The sequence below is a fragment of the Miscanthus floridulus genome, chromosome 8 (genome assembly GCF_019320115.1).
Source record: "Miscanthus floridulus cultivar M001 chromosome 8, ASM1932011v1, whole genome shotgun sequence".
Classification (NCBI taxonomy): Eukaryota; Viridiplantae; Streptophyta; class Magnoliopsida; order Poales; family Poaceae; genus Miscanthus; species Miscanthus floridulus.
Window position 1 is genome coordinate 212,533,386 of NC_089587.1, and position 11,445 is coordinate 212,544,830.

An 11,445-nucleotide genomic window follows, 5' to 3' on the forward strand; every position below is an offset into this window, starting at 1 on the left:
CCGCTTGCCCACGGCGGCCGCACCGCCGCGCCCCAGCCCAGCCCGCATCAGCCGCGTCCGCCACGCTTTGGTTCGGTTGGGAGAGAACATAGGAGAGGGCATCGGAGGGATAAGAGAGAGACAATGAAAAATATTCACATTTATTACATAAAGACCTCTGCACTGTGAGGAGGTTGAAGATGAACCTGACTCGTGGGGTCCACATGTCCGTGAGTGGAGGGAGAGAGAAACAACAGCGAGAGGAGAGGCGTTGCCACGCTGGCCGACTGCGTGACATGCCGCATAAGTAAAAATAGAAAAAAAATCGGAGAATTACTATTTATTGATGGCAAATATATCGGTGTCTATGTAAAAATTACGACGAAGCAGTGGCATCCTTAAGATGACAAAAAGTTAAATGTCGCAGGACTGGATGAGAGAGAGGAGCGGGAAACACTCTCTTCAGTCACGTCAGGTCGACGACGAAGACACGGAAAGGTTGGTGAAGGAGCGAAGAAAACGAAAGGCGGCCTCTCACTCGCAGTCGCAGGTTCTAGACCACCAAACCCAGCGGCTCCGCTCATCTCAGGTCGGCTCTCGCATTCCTCACAGATTTGCAGTTTTGCTGGGCGGACTGCGGAATGGGGGGCGGATCCGGATCTTTCCTCAAGGTCTTGGTCAACAACATGGATGTTCTCGCGGGGTACGCATTCCTGATCTGATTCCCCCTTCAGATGCTTAGCTCTTGAGCTGCTTCATGCTCGTCTCTGCGTTTCCCGTACGATTCCTGAGCGGTGTTGCTATTTCACTCGAGATGCAGCGTTATCCTGTTCTCTCAAGTCACCTAGACGGAACGTGCTCGAATCATTGCGTGATTTGTGGACAGCGGTGCTGGGAATTTGCGGTTGCAGTGCGTATATTATGGCTGGGTTCAGGGTTTTTTTCGTTCAGCAGAGGTTGTTCGTACCAGTAGTATCAGCAAACAAAGGGCGAGTGATTGCGAGCCTACCCGATGTGGAGCTGAGCATGATTAATGAAATCGTGAAATGTCATGTAACCTTCCAGATTAGGCTTCGGCATTTTGGTCCTGGAAGGAGCGTGTTAAATTTCCAAAAAGGAGCGGAGAAGGAAAAAAAATTATTATGTCCATCCACGACCAAGATTTTGTGAAAAAATTGGTTAGCAAATAAGATTTGACCAAATGATGGACCTTATGATGCTGACATTCTGTTAGTGATGCTGGTGTTCTTTCTTTTTAGATTAGTGGATCTTTGTTGATGGACCGACCCCATAAGGATGGAATTTTAAGCTATTAGCTTCTTATGATTTTACAACTTCTGCAGAATTACTAGTATCTTCGATTGCATATCAGTATCATAATCAGGATAGCTTCTCCTTATAGAACATGATAATACATAAGCACGTGATATCCAGAGAATATGCCAAACTGCCTAACTGGTGGTTGCTAAATGTGATAGCTTTTACCTGTGTGTTTGCTTTCTGTCAGTCAAGTAAAAATTAGGTGCAGTTATGGTTTTTGAATATCACTGAATGTTCAGCTGCAATTTGAAGAATTTTTAATCCTCTATTTGTTTGTCTTTGCAGGCCTGTAGTTTCACTTGCATATCCTCTGTAAGTTAATCCATTAACCTTTTAGATAAACATATAGACGCTAACTGTCTTCCATTTGATGGTTATTGTTTCTCTCTTACCTCATTGGACGTTTTCCACAGGTATGCCTCTGTTAGAGCAATTGAAACAAAATCTGCCGTAGATGATCAGCAATGGCTCACATACTGGGTGCTGTACTCATTTATCACTCTATTCGAGCTCACCTTTGCTCCAGTACTCGAATGGTAAAAACAACAAACTTTCTGCACAAATGCACATTTCATCTTAGCTTTAGTTTGGTGTGCATCTTCGAACTTACCGCGATGGTCATATGTGGAATATTTTTTAGGGCTATAAACAATAGTACCTTGATTTCCTTGCTATTGACCTTCTTTGGTTTAGTACTGCACTTCATGATTCACCGCTATCTCATGATTTGGTTGATAAGATTCTTGGATTTGGATACATCATGAGATGAATGGAAATGCTCATCGCAGGCATAACTTTGCACTTTGCAGGCTCCCTTTCTGGTCTTATGCGAAACTGTTTTTCAATTGCTGGTTAGTATTGCCACAGTTCAATGGAGCTGCACATGTATATGAACATTTTGTGAGGCCAATGATTGTAAATCAGCAAGTCATAAACATCTGGTATATTCCAAAGAAGGATGAATCAGGCAGGCCTGATGATGTAATTTCAGCTGCACAGAGATACATTGAGCAAAATGGATCAAAAGCGTTTGAGAATCTTGTTAACAAGGTATTATCTGTTTCCTGTTAAATTTTACCATTCTCATTTGTGAAAATGGTGGCCACTTGGCACCAGTTAGTTTGTTTGTGCTGTGAGAAGCACAGCAAAGTGACTCTACAAGTCTACAGTGATGCTGCTGCTCTAATGATTGATGATATTGCAGTGTGGTTTTTGTTATGCATACTACGGAATTTCAGTTAACAACTGTCGTTATCTTCTACTCCCTCCGTTCCTTAATATAAGCCATATAGATTTCTAAAGAAAATTCCAAAATATAGGTACGTATCAGCTCCCACGCCGATTAGTTTGGAAACCTTCCCACCGTACATAACACATGCCCCAACCAATCATTTAGATTTAGGAAGCAATCTGATTGGGAGAGAGAAGATGGTCTGATTTTCCTTTTTTTCCTCGGTCTCATATCCTTCCCCAAGCCGTGTGTTAATATTGGTGCTAAAAACTATATGGCTTGTATTAAGGAACGGAGGGAGTATCAAATATTGTTTTAGTGATTTCCTACATTCTAAAAAAAACTTGACTGCTGGAGAGAGACTGCCTCCATGGTTTTGCACATTTTCCACATTCTTAGGCCTTTATACCTTACTGAAAGGCTTATTACCAGAATGAGCTTTAAATCGGGATGAAATAGCTGGGCTTTATCTTGCAGAAATTGTGTAAGGACTCTCTATGACAAAGCTGAGGGCAAATGAGGGTGACATAGAGTTTGACAGCTTGTGGTGCTCTTATCAGCTAGGTTCACTTTTGCAGCTTTTAGGCATTATTCATTAAGTTTGCTTGTTGAGCTTAACACAAAACTGAACAAAAGTTGGCTTGGTGAGTTTAACACAAAACTGAATAAAGTGTTTTTTTAAGATGAAGGAAGTCTTAACTTCCAGCCTTGGCATCAAAACTGAATTAAGTTAGTTTATGAAAATCAAAGGGACAATCCCTTAGCAGTTAGCAGGCGTTCTTTTATCCCATTGGCCATTGCCCAAAATGTGGAAACATCATTTTACTGTTTATAGAATGACAAGGCTTTCGGCTATCCAGTGACCTAGTCCAATTTTTATTGAAAAAAACTGTATGGCATATGGCACATTACCTTAATTCTTTTATGTTTTGTAGCTAATATTTATCTTTGGTTTACTTCCTCGAATATTTTCCTTAAATCAAGGGATCTTCATCTAAAAAAAGGAGATCTTAGAGTGCATCTGAAAAAAAAAAAGGATCTTAGGAACATAAATATTCACGTTTCACATGTGCAGTTTAAGAGTTCAAACCCAAAGCGCTCAATTCTGGAGGAGGTAGAGGTTGAAAGGAGAGCCAGGATTCAACGAGAATCTGAAGCGAGGGAAGTGAACCCTTTCTTCAATCCAGAATATCAATACTAGGCAACCCTTTTTCTTTCACACGCCAGGTGAGCTTAGCTGCATCATTTATGCCCTCCTGCCCCCATCAATGTTTCTAAGTCTTATATGTCCCATTTTCTTGAAAAAAATATGTGTTCGTTCAGACCTTTGCAAGGTAACTTTTCTAAGTATTTGTGCTTTGATAATTTATACTCAATGCAGGAATGTGCTAGGATCAGTTTGGAGGAAGATGTCTGGATATTAGCACTGCATTTTGCACCTACCGAGTCGATAATATTGTGTAGCTGGACAACCATGCATGATTGTTCTAAATATGTTGTAGCGATGGAACTCCTTCATATAATGGTCATGTCATGAATATTTCATGTTGCTGAAAATTATGTATTCGTGACACTGGACTCTAGTTATGTGCCTCGCTGGTTTCATGCAGTAGTTGTTGATCTAGGTATTTCTTCGTGTCTTAATCTGATATAGGTGTAAACCATGTGGCACTGCCATGGGAGGTTGACTATCCGGATGTTTATGCACTCAAATGTGGATGAGGCTGTCCGAGCAGTCTGCCTACCGAGCCTCACGCCCAGTAGTCGATCCCCTTGGTGCGACATCCAAGTGTCGATCTTAATTCTTAGGTTGGCAGCCTAGCCACTGCCAGAGCTACCACCGAGCTACGAGCTGTTCACTGTCCGAATTGTTCGAGAGGTCACAAGTGAGGGCATTGAAGCAACGACCATCTCAGTTCTGAGACAAGGCTCTCAATAGATTGGATTATGTAGAGCGTGTCCTGTACTCCCAGTAGGTTTGGTACTCCGTTGCAAGATCTATCCATGCATATTTTGGTTGTAATTTTGTGTGTGATTCTTGATGTGTTTTTTGTGGTGTGGGAGCACGGGAGCACCTGAACTTTCCACTGGGAGTAGGTGGCAGAAACTCCCGAAGTCGTAAAGAGATCCACAGGGCAGCTGGAGAGATCAACCAATGCAGGCTTTGGTTCAACCGATTTGTGCATTGTGAGAAATCGCTAGTTCAGTAGTTCTGGTTGGAAGTGGCGGTTCAGTAGTTCTGGTTGGAAGTGGCGGTGAATTGACGAGGGTGAAAGCATCTAGGCTCCTAGTTGGGTTTTGGTGATTGATGATGACACGAGATTATTGGCCCTATTCATGTGTCTTTAAACCTGGCTTGATCCACTTCTTTTTTTATCCGGAATAGTATTTTCCTCTCACAAATTCCTCCGAATTCATCCAGATTTCTCCAGAATTCCTCCAAGCAAACGGGACTGCAGAGGCAATTTGAGTTAGGTCATGGTAATGGAAATTGATTGAGAAATCATGATTGTCATGCCCCTATCGATGAAAATCGTTTCGGTTTTCAAATGATGGACGATAAGGTTAAGGACAGACTAGTTCTAAGCGTCATTTGACATTAGAGAGACACTTAGAATAGTTTAGGACTTTGTTTTTTCTTTGGCCGTACAATTAAGGGGGTATGGACTAGTAGCTAGACCTAGGTGAGTCTAATGGATTAGGTGTGGTGCATACATGTTAAACTTAGCACTAGGTAACTCAGGAATAGCCCTAAGATTGATAGAAGTCAACTTCATTCTCGAAGGATTTCGAATTGGAAATGAATGGAGGGTCAAATAACTGACCGGACGCTGGTTTGGTTGTGACCAGACGCAGCGTGAAGAGTCCGTTCAGTTCATTTGATCAGCAGCTACAGTCATGTACTGACCGGACGCTAAACAGTACATGACCAGACGCTAGAGTGCCTACGTCCGATTAACATCAAAGAGTATCCATAGGGGCATTTTGCTGACCAGACGCGTCCGGTCACCCTTACCGGCACTTCCGGTCACTCCAAAACTTACTGAGTTGGCCTCCAACCGTTATGTTTTGAATGAGAGGGTATAAATACGTATCCCACTTGTTCATGGGAAGTCTCTTGCCCAATTGTTCTGCTGTGAAATGCCTTTGGAGTGCAAGGGATAGCAAGAGCCTAGTGTGGTGATTGAGAGTTGATGATTGAGAGTTGATAATCCAAGATTAAGGACATCACTAGTGCATAGGGAGTAGTAAGTGTGCATCCATCTTTCTCATTAGGCTTGTCATGGTTAAGTGGGAGTTTATGCTTGTTACTCTTGGTGATTGCCATCACCTAGACGGCTCAGTGGTGGTTGGGAGCTTGGTGATTATCTGACGGAGCTTGTGGATGACCCAAGTCATGTTGTGAGCGATTGTGGGCGATTCACCGTGACGGAGTATCAAAGAATCAGCCCGTAGAGGGCACTTGATCCTTGCGTGGATCAAGGGGGGAGCTACACTCTGGCGTGGGTGCTCCAACGAGGACTAGTGGGGAGTGGTGACTCTCCGATACATCGGAAAACATCGCCGCGTTCATTTTCCTCTCTTTATTTTGAGCATTTACATTTGAGCAATTCATTTCATGTCTTTATATTCTTAGAATTGTCATGCTAGAATAGGATTGGAACCTAGGATGCAAAACTTTTATACGGCAGAATAATAGAAACACATTCTAGACACAATAGTAGAAATGGGCTAAGTGTAGGTTTTAATTATTAAAAAAATAGAATGAGTCTAATTCACTCACTCTCTCTCTCATGCCATGGAAAATCTCGGTCTGTTCCGACGTCGTGGCCAGGCCAGCATTCTGTTTATCCAACAAATCATCGCTCATGAAATTCAGCTCGAGGTCACGGCGTCGCTGCACTCCATATCGTGGGTCCGCGACCAGCACCACAGGCTCTCCTGGGCCCTGGCTCCTCACGCGGACCGCGCTCCTCCTGATCCCATCCTGCCTGATGTCCGCTTCGGCTGTTTTCACAAAAACGCTCACGCACTGGCCGCCAACCAACCAACCCCGTGCCAGACTGCCAGCAAAATACGACAAGCGACCACCAGTTAGTTAAGGGTGTGTGTGCAAACAACCGCTGAAGGAAAAGTAAACGTGAATACAAGACAAACGTAAATGCGGCTTGTGGGGCATTTTTTGTGAGGAAAGTGCAAGCAGAAGGCATGGATACCAAAGGTTTTTTAAAAGTGGCAAACGCCCAGGTAGAACGCATTGCCTCAAGATCATACACAAGGAGCATTCTTTATAAAGATTTGAGGAAAGTGCAATCTGATAACACGAAGCTATCAAACAGTAAACATGGACTTGCTAACATTTTCAGAAAGATCTATCCTACAAAGCCTTATGATACACAAGCTCAAAATCTTCCTGGCACAATTTTTGCTAGTGGGTCGATTTACTGTAATCTTAAGCCTTGTAAAGCAGGAATATTGACAAACTGCAACTAGTTCTTCTATCTGTATGTACCAACTAAGCTCCATATATGTCTGGCCAAATCTGCTCGATCAACAATCACTGCATTGAACTTGAAGTCATTCTTCTGGCTTGGATGCGAGCAGCCTCAAACCTTCTCCTTCTATACAGTGCATACCCTTGTCAACATAGTTGCTTCGGTCAAAATTAGTCACGGCATTTTTGCCACGTATCTCAATGGCAGCAATATCATAAGCCTCTGCGGCTTCTTCCTCCGTTTCTGAAACAAAATAAAAATCATCAGTAAACTCAAATCAGTTACTTTTCAACAGCATGTGTAAATCACAGTTCATGTGTTGCATACTGAATGTTCCCAGGTAAATGTCTCTAGTTCCAGCAACCAGTCCTATGCGTGCTTGCCATCTCCCATCTTTCTGCCTTCTGCCATATGACAAGATTGTAGTTTAGTTTCAGTATAACATACAGAACAAAAAGGTAATGCTTTGAAGTCTCAGCAAGCTCAACAAAACTAATAAAAGAAAGGTAACCTTGTCACTCCTCTGTAAATAGAAGCTCCTCTTGAAAAGCAGCTGCTCCTCCTGTAGGATGAGACAAATTACTGTGGTAGCCGTTTCTCTACAGTGTTATAAATGGGGAAGATTGATAACATACCTTCTCAAGTATGTCACACATTCCTCTCGAGACAAATCCCTTATGTCCTCCGATTCCTTTCCATATTGTTCAATCTGGAACAATTCTGACATGTATAAGACCATGTAACTGAAAAAATATCACTGAAGCCAAAGGAAAAGAACTTGCCGGAAAGTTTAGTCTGGTATTTTGGCCCCAGTATTTAATAGCAGCAACATCATAAGCCCTGGCAGCTTTTTCCTCGGTATCATAACTTCCTGCAAGGTACAGAATTTAGGGGGAAATAGTCAAACCTTAAACACAAGAACCAAGATGAAGATAAATGAATTAACAATAGTTACCTAGATAAACTGAAGCGCCGCCACATCAGAACACCATTGCAAGAAACCGTTAGTACAAGTCACAGATAATTAAATACACATCATATGGAAAGAAATAAAATAATAGATTGTCATAGAAACAGTATCATCTTTGATGGTGGTACTTTATCTCTCCAGCGATGCAAAAAAGTCTTTCAGGGAAGTACTAGCTTTAGTGCTTTACTAGTTCATAGGGCTATTTCATTGAAGAGTGCGCTCTTAGAACAGGGCTGAATAATTTCTAAATACTTTTATGTTCTCATGATAAAACGTGCGATGAATGGATGCAAACAAATAAGAATATGTATCTTATCATCTTATCGGTTTAGATATGTGGATTGCTTAGGTTTTATTGCGCATAGGATTTGGATGTCAATTTCTGAGCTATTTTCAAAATCTAAAAGGCTTTACTTGTTTATTTTTATTCACAGTTATTGATAAATTGCTCCATTATATCATTTTTTCCATTGCTACTGAATCAATATACAGCACGTGCATGGTAACCACTATATAGAAAAAAAAACAGTAGGGACCATCACTGATGTTTCTTAATGTATATATACAATCCAGGGGAAAAAAAGCTATATATACTAGAAACAGTTGATATGGCATACTAGGTAAAAACAACTTAAATAACTAACAACAAAATGATTCTGATCCACTACAGGACAATGTCTATTAAGAGTACAAGTTAATTAATGTTTATAGGAATTTAATAAAGGATGCAACCATTTTTGTAGCTATACTTGGCTGCTTCCACTAAAAGACAATGTCTATTAACAGTACAAGTTAATTGATGTTTAGAAGGTGACAAAACGTGAGATCAATTAGGCACATCACATACTTTTCGCCTATTGCATCTAAATGTAAGCTGACCTACTTTTGCAGGAGCTTGCTAATCCAATAATCGCAGCTCAAGTGTGCAGTGCCAGAAATATAGGGCACATAAATATCTTAACACGCATGTGTGGAACTAGGACAGATAATAAAGTTCAAAAAAAAAAAAACTAACTTCAATACTGACTGACAACAAAAGAAACATGACACTGACTGAAGAATGATATGGCATACATAATTACATACAATTTTTAGTACTGGTTCAGAAAGGCATAGTTTGTACTAAATGAAAGGTGGCCTGGACAGAGCTATCAAATTTGTAGCTCTTCTATAATTGGACAAGAACCTAGTTCTGTTCTCTCACTGCTACAGAAAATATTGCCCAAGATTCTCACTCAATGATCGATAAATGAGAAGATGACAGAGAAATAAATGCACAATATTAGCTCACAAGGAAACCTATTTTCTTTACATGGCCAGATTTCTATATCTGGTAATGCCATGGAATCAATATTTACTAACAAAAGGTAATGGTTCAGTATATAAACAGTAAATCTCCTTTAGATTAAAGGTCTCATACTGCTGGTTAGATGGTTAAAAATAAATGGATACCTTGTTTCCCTTTCCTTCTACGTCCCTCTACTCTGCAAGAACTGTCCCACAAATGAGCTTCATATTTCCCACTCCATCTATGCCTGCACAAATTGATGATACTTTGGCAAATTGTCCCAGTATGCTCATCACTTCAACAGACAAGGCGTATTTAATTAAGATACCAAAGTGATAAATCAATTGCATTGTTCGTCTCCCCTTAGCAACTATTACAAATTACAAGGACACACACCACACTCACCTGGTCACACCATGGAAACTTGATGATCGGGAGCCAGCAGGTCGCACCGCAGAAGTGGCGGCAGAAGCACCTACAGCACCCTTCACTTCACTGTACCCTGCAACTGTCCCAGAATTAATACAGTCGCCAATGTCATCTGCAGGCTCGTCCTTCTTGACAATGGTGAGCACTTGAACTCTCTCATCATCATCACCACAATATTCATTTCCAACCAAAGTAACTAGAGCAACCTTCTTGACAGGGTTCTCATCATCTGCACAGCCTTCAATTTCACTTTCATAGTCGACCTGCTCACACTTGGGTAACTTCTCCTGAGAGTCCTGACCATCACCACTGGATTTCTCTGCCTTTCCAGTGCGTCCATCCTTAGTTCCTGACACCGCTGCGCCGTGCGTCTCACCATTCCCCTGGGTGCTCCTCGCCTCCACAGCAACTGCTGGCACCCTATTCAGATTGATAGAGTGGCTCCTCTCGTCTCCCGATTCTCCCGCAGCCTTATCCTCTTCCATTTGCTTCCCAGGATTAACTCCTACGTCCGATTCCTCCATCGGACAGGGGAGACAAAAAAAAAAAAATCCCAGAACCCTAACTATCTCTTCGCAAACTATCCACAAACTCTGCAACAAAGGGGATGGAAAACATTATATTACAATAAAAAACACATAGTTAGATTCATCCGAAGAAGGAACAACAAACCACAAAGTCGCCTATAACCCATCCAGAATCGGAGAAACCAAGGAAGCAGTGGAAAACCAGTACCTCGACCCGCCGCCGCCGCCGCCGCCGCAGCCCGCAGTGATTGAGAGGTAAAGCGTCCTGACGACGATTGAACCCTAGCAGCGTGGGTATTTAACACCCGAGAGGCAACGAAACAGGAAATTTCACGAGGCAATCGGCCGGTGACTACCGAGGCAGGGAATTAATAGGGGGCCGCGCGAATGGCGCCGAATTGGGCAGGAAGCGACGAGCACCAGCGGGGAGGCGGCGGCTTAGTGAAGAGTGATGCGGGAAACAACGAAAATTTTCTCGGGCAAAACGAAAAAATCGCAGGATAATTTTCCCCTCTTGCTCCGCCGGATTTATCTAATCGCCGCAGCAGAGCACAATCTGGGATAGCTGGGCGCAACTGCACACTGGGGCTACTGGTGAGGACGTAAGGCAATAGGTAATTAAGGGGTGTTTATAATTTGTTTCCTGACGTTAACCGGGTGATTAAGCGTGAGCTAATTGAGGGGGGCCGTTTGCTTCGTGCACGACGCCCCTCGTGATGCGTGCCAGCCTGTGGGGAAGAGACGAGCGGCTGGCGGCCCGTGCCATGGGGCTGCCCCGGAGGCCCCACACGACGGAGTGGCTCGTGACGGCGCGCACCGCGCACGGTGCGGATGCGGCTTCCGGTTCGCGAGGTCGATCTGCGCCGTTGGGTGTCATGACGGGCCTGACGGCGGACGGACTGGAACGTTCTACAGGGGCGAGACCGCGGGAGGGGGAACGGAAAGCTTATCTCGAGGCGTGTCGAGGCCTCGCGGGCGACTGGGAACGTTTAACCTTTATAACGGCTCAGAGCGGCGGACGCTTCTTGGGGTCGTGCGTGACTCGTGATCCTGCGGCTGCCACCGCTTGCCAGCGCCGTCAGCAGCCGTTTTGTTTTGGCGAACTCCTCACTTAACATTGGCGAACCCAAGCGTATAATTAAAAGAATAATAATAGGTCAGCTATAATTAAAAGAAAGAACATTTCAAATATTTTTTTCTTTTCC

At 43.1% G+C, this 11,445-nt stretch overlaps 2 protein-coding genes across 3 annotated transcripts; one reads left to right on the forward strand and one right to left on the reverse strand.

Moving 5' to 3' along the window:
• The first annotated feature begins 416 nt into the window (after positions 1-416).
• LOC136474848 (HVA22-like protein a) lies at positions 417-4,177 on the forward strand. The gene is made up of 6 exons (XM_066472417.1): positions 417-682; positions 1,585-1,611; positions 1,713-1,835; positions 2,109-2,349; positions 3,606-3,757; positions 3,912-4,177. Exons 1-5 carry the CDS (start codon positions 621-623, stop codon positions 3,729-3,731), a joined length of 579 nt encoding a protein of 192 aa, XP_066328514.1. The 5' UTR covers positions 417-620; the 3' UTR covers positions 3,732-3,757; positions 3,912-4,177.
• Positions 4,178-6,799: 2,622 nt separating this feature from the next.
• LOC136474849 (AP2-like ethylene-responsive transcription factor AIL1) lies at positions 6,800-10,936 on the reverse strand. 2 transcript variants are annotated; one of them, XM_066472418.1, is made up of 9 exons: positions 10,449-10,936; positions 9,690-10,306; positions 9,449-9,531; positions 7,982-7,990; positions 7,809-7,897; positions 7,662-7,735; positions 7,538-7,588; positions 7,354-7,430; positions 6,800-7,269 (listed from the first exon to the last, which is right to left on the reverse strand). In XM_066472418.1, the coding sequence occupies exons 2-9, from the start codon at positions 10,235-10,237 to the stop codon at positions 7,109-7,111; spliced, it is 1,092 nt and encodes a 363-aa protein (XP_066328515.1). In that variant the 5' UTR covers positions 10,238-10,306; positions 10,449-10,936; the 3' UTR covers positions 6,800-7,108. The 2 variants fall into 2 exon arrangements, with proteins under 2 accessions (XP_066328515.1, XP_066328516.1); XM_066472419.1 differs by having other exon boundaries at positions 10,386-10,936.
• Between the last annotated feature and the right edge of the window lie 509 nt (positions 10,937-11,445).

Excerpts from the sequence above, each read along its gene's own strand:
- LOC136474848 (XM_066472417.1), top strand. The coding sequence starts at position 621 with ATGGGGGGCGGATCCGGATCTTTCCTCAAGGTCTTGGTCAACAACATG. Across the intron at positions 683-1,584 it reads AACATGGATGTTCTCGCGGG|GCCTGTAGTTTCACTTGCAT; the intron begins GTACGCATTCCT and ends TTGTCTTTGCAG. Across the intron at positions 1,836-2,108 it reads TTTGCTCCAGTACTCGAATG|GCTCCCTTTCTGGTCTTATG; the intron begins GTAAAAACAACA and ends TGCACTTTGCAG.
- LOC136474849 (XM_066472418.1), bottom strand. The coding sequence starts at position 10,237 with ATGGAGGAATCGGACGTAGGAGTTAATCCTGGGAAGCAAATGGAAGAG. Across the intron at positions 7,736-7,808 it reads ATACCAGACTAAACTTTCCG|ATTGAACAATATGGAAAGGA; the intron begins GCAAGTTCTTTT and ends GAATTGTTCCAG. Across the intron at positions 7,431-7,537 it reads ATTTACAGAGGAGTGACAAG|AAGGCAGAAAGATGGGAGAT; the intron begins GTTACCTTTCTT and ends GTCATATGGCAG.